The sequence below is a fragment of the Cyprinodon tularosa genome, unplaced genomic scaffold (genome assembly GCF_016077235.1).
Source record: "Cyprinodon tularosa strain WSP-4 unplaced genomic scaffold, ASM1607723v1 ctg232, whole genome shotgun sequence".
Classification (NCBI taxonomy): Eukaryota; Metazoa; Chordata; class Actinopteri; order Cyprinodontiformes; family Cyprinodontidae; genus Cyprinodon; species Cyprinodon tularosa.
Window position 1 is genome coordinate 718,702 of NW_024038870.1, and position 16,748 is coordinate 735,449.

Genomic DNA, 16,748 nt, shown 5'->3' on the forward strand with positions numbered 1-16,748 from the left:
AAGGGGCTCATCAGCCAGCTGGAGGCCAAAAAGGTTTCTGGTTCAAACTCCAACCTGTAAACGTGCAAATAATCTACCCATAAGCCAGCCTGCATGATTATGTAGGTTGGATGTGATGCTACAGTTTCTTACAGAAAACTAATTTTCTTCATGTAAATGAAGCATTTTTATTGTGGTTGTCATATGGAACAACACGTATGTTTTTTTTAAATACAACACTTAAGTTCAACCATCAACTTTTTGTCTATTGTAGTTTGAACTGACCTTAGAAAGTAACTAATGTAAAAGACAAATGTCTTCCAAATCCACAAGTGTCATCTTTATCTTATAAGCTATGATTGTTGCACTTGCTCCTGTAATACCTTAACTGTTGTTTTCTGATTATATTTAAAGTCTTATTTTACCCAGAAGTATTTTAATCCATTCAGAAGTTTCTTGTCCATTTGTGTGTATGCTTGAACCAGTGTATTGCTTACAAAATAAAGCTCATTACTTCTAAAATTCCCATCAGTCTAATTTTCTTACCCTCGTGTTTTCTTATTGTTGGTGAACCTTTGATTGCAGATAATATAATTCACTTTTGTATCTCAACTCTCTTTCTGTCTTTTTGTCAGGGTCAATGACTCTAAACCAAAGAAATCTGGCCTATTTAGGTTCTATTAGCATCTTTAGTATCTGAAGCTGGAGAAGATTACACACACACACGCACACACACAAACATTTTTATATATATATATATATAAATATATATATATATATATATATATATATTCCGTTTTTGTATTATAAGAGAATAACACATTTTAGATCTGAATGAATGTAATATTTTTCTGTACAAAGTTGGCTGACAACAAAGTCGAAAAAAAATAATTAATGGAAAGTAAGTGTATTAACAAATGGAGGCCTGGATTTGGAGTCCTTAAAGCAGGGCAAAATGATGCTCAATATTGTATGTGGCCTCCACCTGCCTGTATGACCTCCATACAACGCCTGGGCATGCTACTCATGAGTTGGTGGATGGTCTAAGGAATCTCCTCACAGACATGGACTAAAGCATCCACCAACACCTGGATAGTCTGTGCTGCAAATTGATGTTGGTGGATGGATCGAGAGATGATGTCCATGATGTGCTCAATCGGATTCAGGTCTGAGGAAACCGGCGGACCAGTCCATAGCTTCAATGCCTTCATCCTGCAGAAATGTCTGACACCCTCCAGCCACATGAGATCTAGCATTGTCCTGCATTAGGAGGAACCCAGGGCCAACCACACCAGCATGTGGTCTCACAAGGGGTCTGAGGATCTCAACATTGTACCTAATGGCAGACATGCTACCTCTTGTGAGCACACAGAGGTCTCTGCAGCCCTTCAAAGAAATGCCACCCCTCACCATTACTGACCAACTTCCAAACCGGTCATGCTGAAGGATGTTGCAGGGAGCAGATCGCTCTCAACAGTGTCTTCAGCTTCTGTCACATCTCTAACATTTTTTCAATATAACGTTCTTGATCCCAGGCTGTCTTTTCTTCTCTTCATTTAAGGCACGCAGATGTCACAGTAAGCTAATGTTTGAACAAACTGTGAGGTCATCCAAACTCACCATATCTTTCCCCAATATGCAACAATTTGTACAATAGAACCATTTATAGAATACAACATTTTTGTATCTGAACATATCAGTAATCTGATTTCCGTTCACTTAATCTATAGTCATACATAATTCCCTCTGCGCAACATGTCATCTCAAATCAATTTAAAGGGCCTTTGATAATTATATCATACAGATAGTAACAATACATGTAAACTTGAGCAGTTATTATCAAATCTGTTTCTATCTACATAATAAGCTGGGGGGAAAAAACCCTGTGTAATATTCAATTGACTTATTTTCAACACTAGAGGGAGCAACTCCACCAGTTTATACTGGAATAGTTTAATAGTTTGATGTGTGCAGAATTTTTGCTGCAATTGGCACTACAAACAGCTCACTACCGAGACACCTGTACTTTCAAAGCATTGATATATATCTTACATTGCTTGGTATATTTTAAAATCTGTTAAATGTACCCAACCATAGAATATGACTTATTGTCCCACTGCAGGCAAATTCAGATGGAAAAACTATTAACAGTAGGAATCTAAACAACTCTGAGGTTTTAGGGAGCAGTATTTGTTATTGGCTGCTATTAACACTACTAGCGCTTGTGAAGAATGGAGGGCTTTGCTCTGGGAACTCCCCTGGAACGTCTGGAGATTGTTTTTTACAAAAGGATATTTCATAAAGCACGGAACGTCTTGGACAATCTTAGAGGATCCTCTTTAGAAGACTATTGAACAACAGTAGAGTATTGTCAGTCAAAGGCTTCTCTAGATCTGCAGCAGGAGTTCCTTCCTTCATACAACAATTAACATCAACAACTTGTTAAAAACCATTGGACTGGCAACAGCATTTAATTTACCCCCTTTTTCCACTTTTTTCCCCTTGTTTTTAAAATAAAATATTGTTTTAACTTGGTTGAGATGAATCAGAGCCAGTAATACTTGGTTGTCCCGCCCCGTCCACACGAAGACGAACCCTGGCCTAAACGCACAAATTTTTCACCAAACCAGCCTCTCATCCACACGAAGCCGGCGTTTCGGGGGTCTGTAAACGATCTTTTTTTTATTCAGCCTTCAGAGTGGGAAGATTTCGAAACGCCGTTTTCGCGTTTCCATCTTTACGCTCTAACCGCATATTTTATTTTACACGCATGCGTCATAGCGTCGCCTCTAAACACGCATGCGCCACACATCACAACAACAATGGCACCGTTGCTGCTAATGCTACTCACCCTGCTGTCGGGCTTACAACAGAATCTTCTTCTTCTGGAATATCTCCAGGAAGAACAGAGCAATATCGACGACATAGTTCACCACCTGAATTTGACTTAACCACGAAAATGGACCCGCAGGGCAACCATGTATAAATATTAGTACGCATGCCCAACATTTCGTGGCTTATTTTTGCTTTGGCACCACAGCGCCACTTACAGGCCTTGCATACATTTTGCAGCGTTTTCATGCATTCGTGTGGACGCTCACATTTATTTTACGTCTCCGTCTTTACGGCAAACGTTTTGGAAAATATCAGCGTTTCGTGTTCGTTTTGACTTCGTGTGGACGGGGCCTAAGTAAGCTGGTGCCTCTGAACAGAGGAGGACCACATGCTGATTGCTTCACACCATCAAACACTGATGCAATTCACAGCAATTCATACAAAAGAAAAGTCAACCAAGTTCTTAGTTCATATTTAAAACACTATATTACTGTTTAGCTGGCCCTAATATTAAATTTTTCACAGCAATCTTCAGCCTGATCATACACATAGATTCAAGTTAATTACACTATGTGCAGAATTATTAGTTAAATGAGTATTTCAACCACATCATCCTTTTCATACATGGTGTTCTACTCCAAGCTGTATAGGCTTGAAAGCCAACTACCAATTAAGTAAATCAGGTTGTGTGCATCTCTGCATTGAGAAGGGGTGTGGCCTAATGACATCAACACCCTATATAAGGTGTGCCTAATTATTAGGCAACTTCCTTTCTTTGGCAAAATGCACGGGCACGAGGCTGGATCAGTAAAGGGCAGCAAGTTCCTCATCGACTCAGTCGCCAGCAAGGTGGAGGTGGGGTACTGGTATGGGCTGGTATCAAAAAGATGAGCTTGTGGGACCTTTTCGGGTTAATGATGGAGTCAAGGTCAACTCCCAGACCTACTGCCAGTTTCTGGAAGACACCTTCTTCAAACAGTCGTACAAGAAGAAGTCGCCATCATTCAAGAAAAACCTGATATTCATGCAGGACAATGCTCCGCCACACATCAAAATGCACCACAGCGTGGCTGGCCAGGACAAGTCTAAAGGTCTCTGGGAGGCTGGTGTGGCTGCTGCACGCAATGTGGATCGCAAACAGATCAAGACACTGACAGAATCTATGGATGGAAGGCTTTTAAGTGTCATGGTGAAGAAAGTTTCTTTGTTTGCTTTTTTGATATTGAATGTTGCAAGTTTATTTCTGAATCTTTAGTTGTTATATTGGTTTACCTGGTGAAAATAAACAAGTGAGATGGGTATATATTTGTTTTTTATTATGTTGCCTAATAATTCTGCCCGGTAATATTTACCTGCACACACAGACATCCTCATAAAATGGCCAAATCTAAAAAAGAACACATCAACTTCCAAAAATATGAAACTTTGATATTAAGGAGTCTTTTGGGTTGATTCGGAACATGCTTGCTCTTTTAATTCACGTCAACTTCCAGAAAGAATGATTGATAAAAATATTTTCTTAAATAGTTTTCTTTTGAGTATCCAGTTTTACTTTACTCCTTGTTTTCAAGTTTAAATGGTTTAATGTTTATTTTTGTTATGTTCTCTGGTTAATTCTTAGTTACTGTTTCAGTTTTGTTTTCTTTTGAGTATCCGGTTTTGCTTTACTCCTTGTTTTCTAGTTTAAAGGGTTTCATTCTTATTTTGTTGTGTTTTTCTGATTATTTTTAGTTTTCTTGGTTTCTATTTGTTGCCCTCTGCTGCCATCTTTTGTTCTCCTTTTTCTGTAGCTCTTTTCCTCTATTGCTCTGTGCACTTCTGCTCCCAGTTTGCTCATTAGCCCTTTCTTTGTTTGTCTCCTATAAATACTCTTGCTGTTCAGTTCCTCTTTGCTGTGTCCTCGTCTAACCTCATCAGTCTTCCTTCAACTCGTCTCTCTGAGCCATCCTCCAGGTTGCAGTTCTTCCCCTGATGACTCCTAGGTTTTTGGTAATGTTTGACTTGTTTTCATGATTTTTTTATCTTTGAATTTTTGGACTCCTGGTTTCTCATTTGTTTTTCGACTTTGTTTTCATTTGGATTTCTGTATTCCTGTTGCCTGTGGTTTTGGACTTTGTTTCAGTACTCTTCATTAAATAAACTAAAAATTCACCTCTGCCTGCCTGCCTCTGCTTTTGCGTCAACTATCCTACACCAAATCCTGACAGGGGCCAAAAAGGTTTCTGGTTCAAACTCCAACCTGTAAACGTGCCAATAATCTACCCACAAGCCAGCCTGCATGATTATGTAGGTTGGATGTGATGCTACAGTTTCTTACAGAAAACTAATTTTCTTCATGTAAATGAAGCATTTTTATTTTGGTTGTCATATGGAACAACAGATATATTTTTTTTAAAGATACGATACTGAAAGTTCAACCATCAACTTTATTTCTATTGTAGTTTGAACTGACCTTAGAAAGTAACTAATGTAAAAGACAACTGTCTTCCAAATCCACAAGTGTCATCTTTATCCTATAAGCTATAACTGTTGCAATTGCTCCTGTAATACCTTAAATGTTTTTATTTGATTATATTTAAAGTCTTATTTTACCCAGAAGTATTTTAATCCATTCAGAAGTTTCTTGTCCATTTGTGTGTATGTTTGAACCAGTGTATTGCTTACAAAATAAAGCTCATTACTTCTAAAATTCCCATCAGTCTAATTTTCTTATCCTCACATTTTCTTATTGTTGGTGAACCTTTGATTGCAGATAATATAATTCACTTTTGCCTCTCAACTCTGTTTCCGTCTTTTTATCAGGGTCACCGACTCTAAACCAAAGAAATCTGGCCTATTTAGGTTCTATTAGCATCTTTAGCATTTGAAGCTGTACAAGATCATATACACACACACACACATTTATATATATATTATAATATTAGAAGAGAATGACGCATTTTAGATCTGAATGAATGACATATTATTCTATACAAAGTTAAATTTGCTAACAAAATGTAAAAAATTAATGGAAATTAAATGTATTAACAAATGGAGGCCTGGATTTGGAGTCCTTACAGCAGGGCAAAATGATGCTCAGTTTTGTATGTGGCCTCCACCTGCCTGTATGACCTCCTGGTCATGCTACTCATGAGTTGGTGGATGGTCTAAGGAATCTCCTCACAGACATGGACTAAAGCATCCACCAACACCTGGATAGTCTGTGCTGCAAATTGATGTTGGTGGATGGATCGAGACATGATGTCCCAGATGTGCTCAATCGGATTCAGGTCTGAGGAAACCGGCGGACCAGTCCATAGCTTCAATGCCTTCATCTTGCAGAAATGTCTGACACCCTCCAGCCACATGAGGTCTAGCACTGTCCTGCATTAGGAGGATCCCAGGGCCAACCACACCAGCATGTGGTCTCACAAGGGGTCTGAGGATCTCAACACTGTACCTAATGGCAGACATGCTACCTCTTGTGAGCACACAGAGGTCTCTGCAGCCCTTCAAAGAAATGCCACCCCACACATTTACTGACCAACTTCCAAACCGGTCATGCTGAAGGATGTTGCAGGCAGCAGATTGCTCTCCCTCTGTCACATCTGTAACATTTTCTCAATATAACCTGCCTTGATCTGTGAAGAGCATAGGGCACCAGTGGCCAATATGCAAATCCTGGCTTTTTCTGGCAAGTGCCAAGTGTCCTGCATGGTGTTAAACTTTGAGCACAACCTCAACTTGTGGACATCCTCATGGAATGGGTTTCTAACCGTTTATGAAGATACATGCACATTTGCTGCCTACTGGAGGTCATTTTGCATTACTTCAAAATGGGAGAATAATGATAGAATAAAGCGGAATGATGGAAAGTGGTGCTTATGTCCTCCGGCTGTCTAAACATTCTGCAGTATAAATATAGAAAATAGCTCAGGATGAATTAACCATTTTGGTTGAGGTATGAGAAAGATAGATCCAAGGAGAAACATTTTCTGACTGTTATTCCAGATATTCTTTCAGCGACAGATGTTATATTGTACCTAGCTAACCTTGATGTCCTGTTCAGAGGGAAAAAATGGTGACTGGTAACCTAAGTAGACTTGAGATGAAAAGAGACCAGTTGCAGAGGACACATGAGAATCTGCATACTCTATTCATGGGAGGAACTGACGCCAGTCAAGGGGATTGAGGAAGTGAGAAAACTGATGCTGGTTTCTAGATTCCAATTCGTACGTTCTGTTTGAACGTTGAACTGAAGATGGAAACCGGAAGAGAGACGTGACATTGACTGCTTTGTAGAAATGCTTCAAGACTTCAGAAAAAAATAGTAGACCCTGATCAGATAAGATGTCTTGGGGAGTTAGTGGATATTTGTTCTTTCTGTAATCTAACTGAGACCTTGGTAATCATAACAAGGATGGAGGGGACTGTATTTCTTCCACACCAAAAAGAAGTCCACCATCAGTGCAAAGGACAAGTGATGGATGATGCCTGATTCATTGAATCATTTATGTCCTTCATGTTCTCACACTACAGACAACATTGGTTAAACAGATTGCTGGAAGGCAAATGGGCACCATGGAGGATATTAACATGGCATTCATGGACGATGGGGGATAGACAGAGAGCCTGAGACTTACTGAACACCTGTTTAGAGTCAAGGTATTCAGCTGGTATGTTAATAAGATCAGTGGGTTTGCTATTGCCCTGGGTGATGGGAAGAAGACTGGGATGAACAGCAGACTGTAAACAGGCAGAGAGACAGTAATAGTCCTTTCCCGTTGGGCCAAAAACCCATTTGAAACCACGAACAATCAGCTTTTAGCGGCAGTGGAAACAGCTCACTGATTCACATTGACCTGTATCAAATAACTCAGCAAACAAACGGAGTTTAAATTGCCTTCAAACTGCTCAGCTCTAATTGGCTACAGTGTGAACATCATTGGACATCGACTCACTGAATTATGTGATACACTTAATGGCATCCCTGTCATAAAATAATCTTAAAAATCATCCCCCTTCTTAAATGACCATTCCCCCATACTATCCTCTGTAACATTTTACTACTGAATGTGTAAAATGTCTACTATATGCTAACAGTAATGGCAAAAATATTGCCATTTAAACAACTGGTGGGCTGTGGGCTTACAAGTAGCCTGAGCAAAATAAATAAAATCAAGAAGTGGACAAAAAAGGGCAAACAGGAAATATCTAAGAACTGAAATACAATCAAAAATACCTAGAACACAAGAATGAAAAAGACCACAAATGAAAACTCAGAGATAAAACTTGAACAAAACCAAAACCATGACAAAACCTCATGTTCTATGTCTGTCCCAATCTGAACAGTAATGTGCCAACCCCCACTTTTTTAGATACAGTACATGTGTCTCTGCTTGCTCTTTTAATTCACATCAACTTCCAGAAAGGATGATTGATAAAAATATTTTCTTAAATAAATTCTGTAATTTATTTCATAAAACTAAAGGGAGGCAAAATAATCTATTAATTTTATTCAGTTTGAAAATATAAGAGGTCGTCTAGCTCATTTTGTTTTCATCATGTGTCTTAATTTCTAAATAGAACCTGTCCAATCTGATACAGCAGCAACACCTCTGTGATTGACAGGCTCATATAGATGAGGACCGGAGTCAAAGCTTCGCAGTTGGAGGCCAGGTCATTCCACTTCTGCATCGCTTATATTCAAGTAAAACCTGACTCAGTCTGGGACCCCCGCCCCAACTCCATCCAACAAGACACTGAAGAACATGATCCACATGAGGCAGCAACCCCCTCCACCACCACCAGGAAACTAGAAACAAAAATATTACATCCACATTCACTGAAAATGAAGTCAAGGCAGACCTTTGCCCTGCTTCCATGCAGGGTGAGGGTCTACTACAATTAGGGTTTGCATACAGAGTAATCTGATGAGGTTGAGTGATGAAAATAGATCATAGGGCCAGAGCGGGGAGAGAGACCATAGTTTGGGTCAAAAAGGGGAAACCACATTATTCCTCTGTATTGCAGAAGTGAAAAGTTTACGTGTGAAAAGGAACAATAGAGCCAAAAGTTTCCACACACGTAGGTTATCCCCCTTGATGACATTGATTTAAGGCGTTTTCTTACATACATATAAAAGCAGATCATCTCCAAACAGCAGAAACAACAATCTGACCTCAGCTGAGATAAAATAACCTGCTGCTGGATAATAAACAAACTTCAGGATGGCTCGTCTGGTTCTGTCTGCGATTGTGCTGATGATGGCTGTCATCGCTTTCACTGAAGGTAAGGTGAAGCTTTAAAGAAACATTCATGTTGACATTTTGATGTATCAATTACCTTTTATCTAATGTAATCTAACTTAAAATATAGAATCAAATTTATTTTTTTATAGCAACTTTATTAAAATAAAACAAGACAACTTTATCACCGAGAATTAACGCCGCATTTTAAATCAAAAATGTGTTTACGAAATATAGAACATCTTAACCATTATTGATTAATAACCAGGAAATTATAACTTACCTCAACGCTTTATAACGCTTTTAAATAGTCCTTGGCCCATTGTTTTGCTCCAATCATTTCCTCCAATGGGCCGTTTTAAATGGTCAGTTTCTTAACTGCTGATAGGGTTGGTAGTGTCATGTCTTCATAGAATCACATTTTACACAAACAAAGTTTTATCCTTTGAAATCCCACATGTTCGTTTTACTAAAGTAATGGAAAACAAATTTCAATGCATTTCATCTACACTGTCATGTCTGGCTGAACCTTACGGACCCACATGCAGAATCTGGCTCGGACACAACTGAAGGGAGAAGAGTTTATTGTTTACTCAGCCAACACAGAATGGAGAATAACTGAGAGTCTCTTAGAATACACTGCCACAGGCTGTGCAGGTGGCTGGAGGTGCGCTGAGGGAGGAGACGTTGATCACGGAGCTGTCACAGAGGGGGTGAAGAGCGGGCAGTCAGACTGAGGCGATCGTCAGAGAGTTTTCACTGGAGCGGTGGAGAGCGGGCAGGCTGACAGAAACTAAGCTGCAGATAGGATCAGCACGCTGAGTTAGACGCAGAAGGGATCCGTCCAGGAGCGCTTCGATTAAAACCTGGGAATCCAGAGACACAAGAGGTGAGCTATCAGGAAGCTTTCAACAGGAATCAGAATAAACTTTCTCGAGGGGAATTTCACGAGGGCTAGATTGGTACCAGAATATGGGGACCATCAGGCGTGGAAGAGATGGCTGCAGCTCCTTAAATCCCTCTCAGGTGGATGGGTTGATTGGTCTCAGGTGCTCGGACAGCCAGCCACGCCCACCTGCAGTGCTCCAGAAGAAATAGAGAAACACTCCACTCAAGGGTTCTGACATACACATCAATGCACCTTTTCTTCTGAATCTGCATTTTGATTTCATATTCAGAGATGTAAGATCTAAGTCAGATGAACAAGGAAGAAACTGTACAATCTCTTAAAATAGAAGAAACTGCATCAGATGGTACCTATTTTATTTTCACAGGAAATTAAGAAAGGGAACTAAAGGAGTGGAAGATCTGATAAACATGTTTCTGTTTTCTGTTTGCAGGTCTGCGAGGAGTTGGACCAAAGAAGTGCTGCTTCCAGTTCAATGACAAGAAGGTTTCAATAAATAGGGTGGTGGGCTACACCAAAACCAGTCAGCGCTGCCCCAACCCTGCCTTCTTGTGAGTATTCACTGTTACAGAAGTGAACCAGTGATACTTTATCTGGTCCTGGATCTGCTGATGCTCTCCTCTTCCTTTTCCATTTCCAGGCTGAAAACAGTTGCAGGCCGTCAGCTGTGTGTCAGACCATCAGCACCCTGGGTGAAGGAGCTCATCAGCCAGCTGGAGGCCAAAAAGGTTTCTGGTTCAAACTCCAAACTGTAAACGTGCAAATAATCTACCCACAAGCCAGCCTGCATGATTATGTAGGTTGGATGTGATGCTACAGTTTCTTACAGAAAACTAATTTTCTTCATGTAAATGAAGCATTTTTATTGTGGTTGTCATACGGAACAACAGATATATTTTTTTTAAAATACAACACTTAAGTTGAACCATCAACTCTGTGAGCTTTACCTCTATTGTAGTTTGAACTGACCTTAGAAAGTAACTAATGTAAAAGACAAATGTCTTCCAAATCCACAAGTGTCATCTTTATCTTATAAGCTATGATTGTTGCACTTGCTCCTGTGATACTTTTACTGTTGCTATCTGATTATATTTAAAGTCTTATTTTACCCAGAAGTATTTTAATCCATTCAGAAGTTTCTTGTCCATTTTTGTGTATGCTTGAACCAGTGTGTTGCTTACAAAATAAAGCTCATTACTTCTAAAATTCCCATCAGTCTAATTTTCTTACCCTCGTGTTTTCTTATTGTTGGTGAACCTTTGATTGCAGATAATATAATTCACTTTTGCATCTCAACTCTGTTTCTGTCTTTTTATCAGGGTCAATGACTCTAAACCAAAGAAATCTGGCCTATTTAGGTTCTATTAGCATCTTTAACATTTCAAGCTGTACAAGATCATATACACACACACACATTTATATATATATTATAATATTAGAAGAGAATGACGCATTTTAGAGCTGACATATTATTCTATACAAAGTTAAATTTGCTAACAAAATGTAAAAAAATTATAATGGAAATTAAATGTATTAACAAATGGAGGCCTGGATTTGGAGTCCTTACAGCAGGGCAAAATGATGCCCAGTCTTTAGCATCTTTAGTATCTGAAGCTGGAGAAGATTACACACACACACGCACACACACACACACATTTATATATATATATATACACACTTATATTTATATATATATATATACACACTTATATTTATATATATATATATATATATATATTTATTTGCCGTTTTTGTATTATAAGAGAATAACACATTTTAGATCTGAATGAATGAGTTAAATCGGCTGACAACAAAGTCGAAAAAAAAATAATTAATGGAAAGTAAGTGTATTAACAAATGGAGGCCTGGATTTGGAGTCCTTAAAGCAGGGCGAAATGATGCTCAATATTGTATGTGGCCTCCACCTGCCTGTATGACCTCCTGGTCATGCTACTCATGAGTTGGTGGATGGTCTAAGGAATCTCCTCACAGACATGGACTAAAGCATCCACCAACACCTGGATAGTCTGTGCTGCAAATTGATGTTGGTGGATGGATCGAGACATGATGTCCCAGATGTGCTCAATCGGATTCAGGTCTGAGGAAACCGGCGGACCAGTCCATAGCTTCAATGCCTTCATCTTGCAGGAATGTCTGACACCCTCCAGCCACATGAGATCTAGCACTGTCCTGCATTAGGAGGAACCCAGGGCCAACCACACCAGCATGTGGTCTCACAAGGAGTCTGAGGATCTCTACATTGTACTTAATGGCAGACATGCTACCTCTTGTGAGCACACAGAGGTCTCTGCAGCCCTCCAAAGAAATGCCACCCCTCACCATTACTGACCAACTTCCAAATCGGTCATGCTGAAGGATGTTGCAGGCAGCAGATCGCTCTCAACAGTGTCTTCAGCTTCTGTCACATCTCTAACATTTTTTCAATATAACGTTCTTGATCCCAGGCTGTCTTTTCTTCTCTTCATTTAAGGCACACAGATGTCACAGTGGGCTAATGTTTGAACAAACTGTGAGGTCATCCAAACTCATCATATCTTTCACCAATATGCAATAATTTGTACAATAGAACCATTTATAGAATAGAACATTTTTGTATCTGAACATATCAGTAATCTGATTTCCGTTCACTTAATTTATATTCATACATAATTCCCTCTGCGCAACATGTCATCTCAAATCACTTTAAAGGGCCAATGATAGTTATATCATACAGATAGTAACAATACATGTGAAATTGAGCAATTATTATCAAATCTGTTTCTATCTACATAATAAGCTGGGGGGAAAAAAAAAACCCTGTGTAATATTCAACTGACTTATTTTCAACACTAGAGGGAGCAACTCCACCAGTTTATACTGGAATAGTTTAATAGGTTGATGTGTGCAGAATTTTTGCTGCAGTTGGTATTATGAACAGCTCACTACCGAGACACCCTGTACTTTCAAAGCATTGATATACATCCTATATTGCTTGGTATATTTTAAAATCTGTTAAATGTACCCAACCATAGAATATGACTTATTGTCCCACTGCAGGCAAATTCAGATGGAAAAACTATTAACAGTAGGAATCTAAACAACTCTGAGGTTTTAGGGAGCAGTATTTGTTATTGGCTGCTATTAACACTACTAGCGCTTGTGAACAATGAAGGGCTTTGCTCTGGGAACTCCTCTGGAACGTCTGGAGATTGTTTTTTACAAAAGGATATTGCATAAAGCACGGAACGTCTTGGACAATCTTAGAGGATCCTCTTTAGAAGACTATTGAACAACAGTAGAGTATTGTCAGTCAAAGGCTTCTCTAGATCTGCAGCAGGAGTTCCTTCCTTCCTACAACAATTAATATCTACAACTTGTTAAAAACCATTAGACTGGCAGCAGCATTTAATTTACCCCCTTTTTTCCACTTTTTTTTTTAAAGTAAAATATTGTTTTAACTTTGTTGAGATGAATCAGAGCCAGTAATACGGACTGTATGTTCCTAAGTAAGCTGGTGCCTCTGAACAGAGGAGGACCACATGCTGATTGCTTCACACCATCAAACACTGATGCAATTCACAGCAATTCATACAAAAGAAAAGTCAACCAAGTTCTTAATTCATATTTAAAACACTTTATTACTGTTTAGCTGGCCCTAATATTAATTGTTTCATAGTAATCTTCAGCCTGATCATACACATAGATTCAAGTCAATTACACTGTGTGCAGAATTATTAGGCAAATGAGTATTTTGACACTTCATCCTTTTCATACATGTTGTCCTACTCCAAGCTGTATAGGCTTGAAAGCCAACTACCATTAAGTAAATCAGGTGGTGTGCGTCTCTGTAATTAGAAGGGGTGTGGCCTGATGACATCAACACCCTATATAAGGTGTGCTTAATTATTAGGCAACTTCCTTTCTTTGGCAAAATGCACGGGCACGAGGCTGGATTAGTCTCAGATGCCAGCAAGGTGGAGGTGGGATACTGGTATGGGCTGGTATCATCAAAGATGAGCTAGTGGGACCTTTTCGGGTTGATGATGGAGTCAAGATCAACTCCCAGACCTACTGCCAGTTTCTGGAAGACACCTTCTTCAAACAGTCGTACAAGAAGAAGTCGCCATCATTCAAGAAAAACATGATATTCATGCAGGACAATGCTCCGTCACACGCATCAAAATACACCACAGCGTGACTGCTGCACGCAATGTGGATCGCAAACAGATTAAGACACTGACAGAATCTATGGATGGAAGGCTTTTGAGTGTCATGGTGAAGGTGATGGTGACGGATGTTTGTTTGTTTTTTTGTTTTTGACTGTTGCAAATGTTTATTTCTGAATTTTGAGTTGTTATATTGGTTTACCTGGTGAAAATAAACAAGTAAGATGGGTATATATTTGATCTTTATTACGTTACTCAATAATTCTGCACAGTAATATTTACCTGCACAAACAGACATCCTCATAAAATGGCCAAATCTAAAAAAGAACACAGAAAGAACTTCCAAAAATATGAAACTTTGATATGAAGGAGTTTTTTAGGGTGATTGAGAATGCAATTGTGGCCCAGTAATAAAAATCCTCAAAAATACAACTTGCCTAATAATTCTGCACACAGTGTACTGTACATACAATTCTGTTTGACAGTAGTTATCAAGTAATGTGTGATTAATGAATGTGTCCGTGTAAGAAACATGTGCAACAGCCCAGGAGCACTTTCTTTGTTGTATAAAATCATTAATGATCGTATTATTTGGGGTTTTCCTTGTGCCTCCATTAAAGACAGAAAAACATCTAAGAAAATAAATGAGCATAACAGTTAGTCTCAGCAAAAATATCAGCCAATACTGATGTCCAAGGCTGTTTAAAGAGTGAAATCACATCTTATGTTGAGTTACTCTGATTATGTCCAAGAGAGAGACAGATTTACACACCAAAACACGAAGCTAAGTGTATTATCAATGTATAGTGAACATTAAATTGTTGGTGGAAGTATCCCGGCTAATGCATCCCTAATTCACTGCAAAAATGTAACTTTTTGAGGTGAATTATTTAAATAATTAGATTTTTGATTATATATCAATATGCATCTGCATGAAAATTTATCCATGATATGCTTTCACATGGTAATGGTTTTATTGTTTTATAAGGATATCATTACTAAAAATGTTAGTATCTTGGACAAAAAAAATCTAACAACAAATATTAAGGTTTATAATTTAGTCTCCTGCAGTTCCAGTTTGTAAAGTGTTTAGGTACAGTAGCTTCCTGAATAGTAAAAGCTCACCTGGACTAAAAAGTATTTGGTTTACAATAAGATAAACCAAGTAGATTTTTAAATACAACAAATCAATTTATTAATGGAAGTACACATAACTTGGATGAATCTTGTACCTTATTAAAAACACTTTGCAAAACAATTTCCCATCTTTTCATGTCAGGGGATTTTTGACCGAAATTGAACATTGTGGAATCTAAATTCAGCTACACTATGAGGATGTTGTCTTTAGTGGTAGAAAAAACAAGTTCCATCCCTTTATTTGGAATTTCTTTATATTGTTAGAAAAATTATAGATTTAAAATTGTTAATTGTCCAGTATGAAACCTTATACATTTTGATTTATTGCTGAACATAAAGAGCTGCTTTGGGTCCCTGGAGGTGCAACAACTTTGACAGCAAAGAAGAACCATTATACATTTTTATACGACATAATTTTATAGCCTTGACATATTTTACATATAGCCAGTGGGGAGTGGTGGCCCTGCTCTCTGGGAGCCGCACAATGGCAGCCCACTGCTCCCCAAGAGGATGGGGTAAATGCAGAGACGAATTTCTCCAGCGTGAGATTATAAAGTTCAATTATACCCCTGTTCCTCTTTTTCTGTTAACTGACTTTGGAGAATGGCAAAATTGCCAACAATAAGATGCCGAAATTTTCTTAAACTTTTGTGTGTGTGTGTGTGTGTGTGTGTGTGTGTGTGTGTGTGTGTGTGTGTGTGTGTGTGTGTGTGTGTGTGTGTGTGCATAAATTTAGATTATTCTTTGAAAAAGCTCAATAAAAAAAATGTCGACATTATTTGAAATCCCAGGATTTGGAGCTTTAACATTGAACGCCTCACAATCAGGGGCCGATCCCATTTAAGTTTGACCAATCGGAAGAGGGATATAGGATCCTAACTGATACGTCAAGCTTGACAAAACACGCAGAGTTATGTTGATCAGCTATATTTTCAAAATAAATGTATATTCTAGCCTTTTCTTCCCAAGGAAGGCATTGTACCTCAGTGTTTAATCAACCTCTTGTTTTAATGTCTGTAGTTTAATATAAACAAAGAAGCTATGGTGCTGTTTCCCACTGATATCTGAACAGAAGATAAAGAGCGAGAGTTCATAATAGTGACATCAAGAAAGCTTAAAGTTAGTAAAGAAAAGTTAATAAGGTATAATAGAAACCTAGAATTGTCGCTAATTTATGTAATATTTATCAAAACAAAATATAATTGTCGTTATCAGTGAACTTCTTGCCAGCGTAGGCATGTATTCCTGCACGTTGCCTCATAACTAAAAGGTTTTTAGAAAGTCCGATTTCTGTAAAAGTCACCAACACGCCATGACTTCCTTGAAAACGATATTTTTGAGTCTTAGTGAGATTTTTTCCTGCTTGAATAAATGTTTTATTGAAAAACAAATGCATCACTGTTACAACGAACTAAGAACATTCTTATTCACATATCACGATGGAAAATGTATTTTATTTTGAAATTCTTAGCCGGAAGTTGTCTGGTGTAAACATTG

The 16,748-nt window shown here is 38.5% G+C and overlaps 1 protein-coding gene and 2 long non-coding RNA genes across 3 annotated transcripts; 2 read left to right on the forward strand and 1 right to left on the reverse strand.

Moving 5' to 3' along the window:
* On the forward strand, window positions 1-5,507 carry LOC119784748. Its single transcript, XR_005280973.1, has 2 exons — window positions 1-33; window positions 5,033-5,507. It is a non-coding gene; the product is annotated as an uncharacterized LOC119784748 (long non-coding RNA).
* A 3,419-nt stretch (window positions 5,508-8,926) lies between these two features.
* Window positions 8,927-11,134, forward strand: LOC119784737 (monocyte chemotactic protein 1B-like). The gene is made up of 3 exons (XM_038286943.1): window positions 8,927-9,084; window positions 10,382-10,499; window positions 10,589-11,134. The coding sequence occupies exons 1-3, from the start codon at window positions 9,024-9,026 to the stop codon at window positions 10,701-10,703; spliced, it is 294 nt and encodes a 97-aa protein (XP_038142871.1). The 5' UTR covers window positions 8,927-9,023; the 3' UTR covers window positions 10,704-11,134.
* Window positions 9,609-10,156, reverse strand: LOC119784738. The gene is made up of 2 exons (XR_005280971.1): window positions 10,008-10,156; window positions 9,609-9,907 (listed from the first exon to the last, which is right to left on the reverse strand). It is a non-coding gene; the product is annotated as an uncharacterized LOC119784738 (long non-coding RNA).
* Window positions 11,135-16,748: the final 5,614 nt, after the last annotated feature.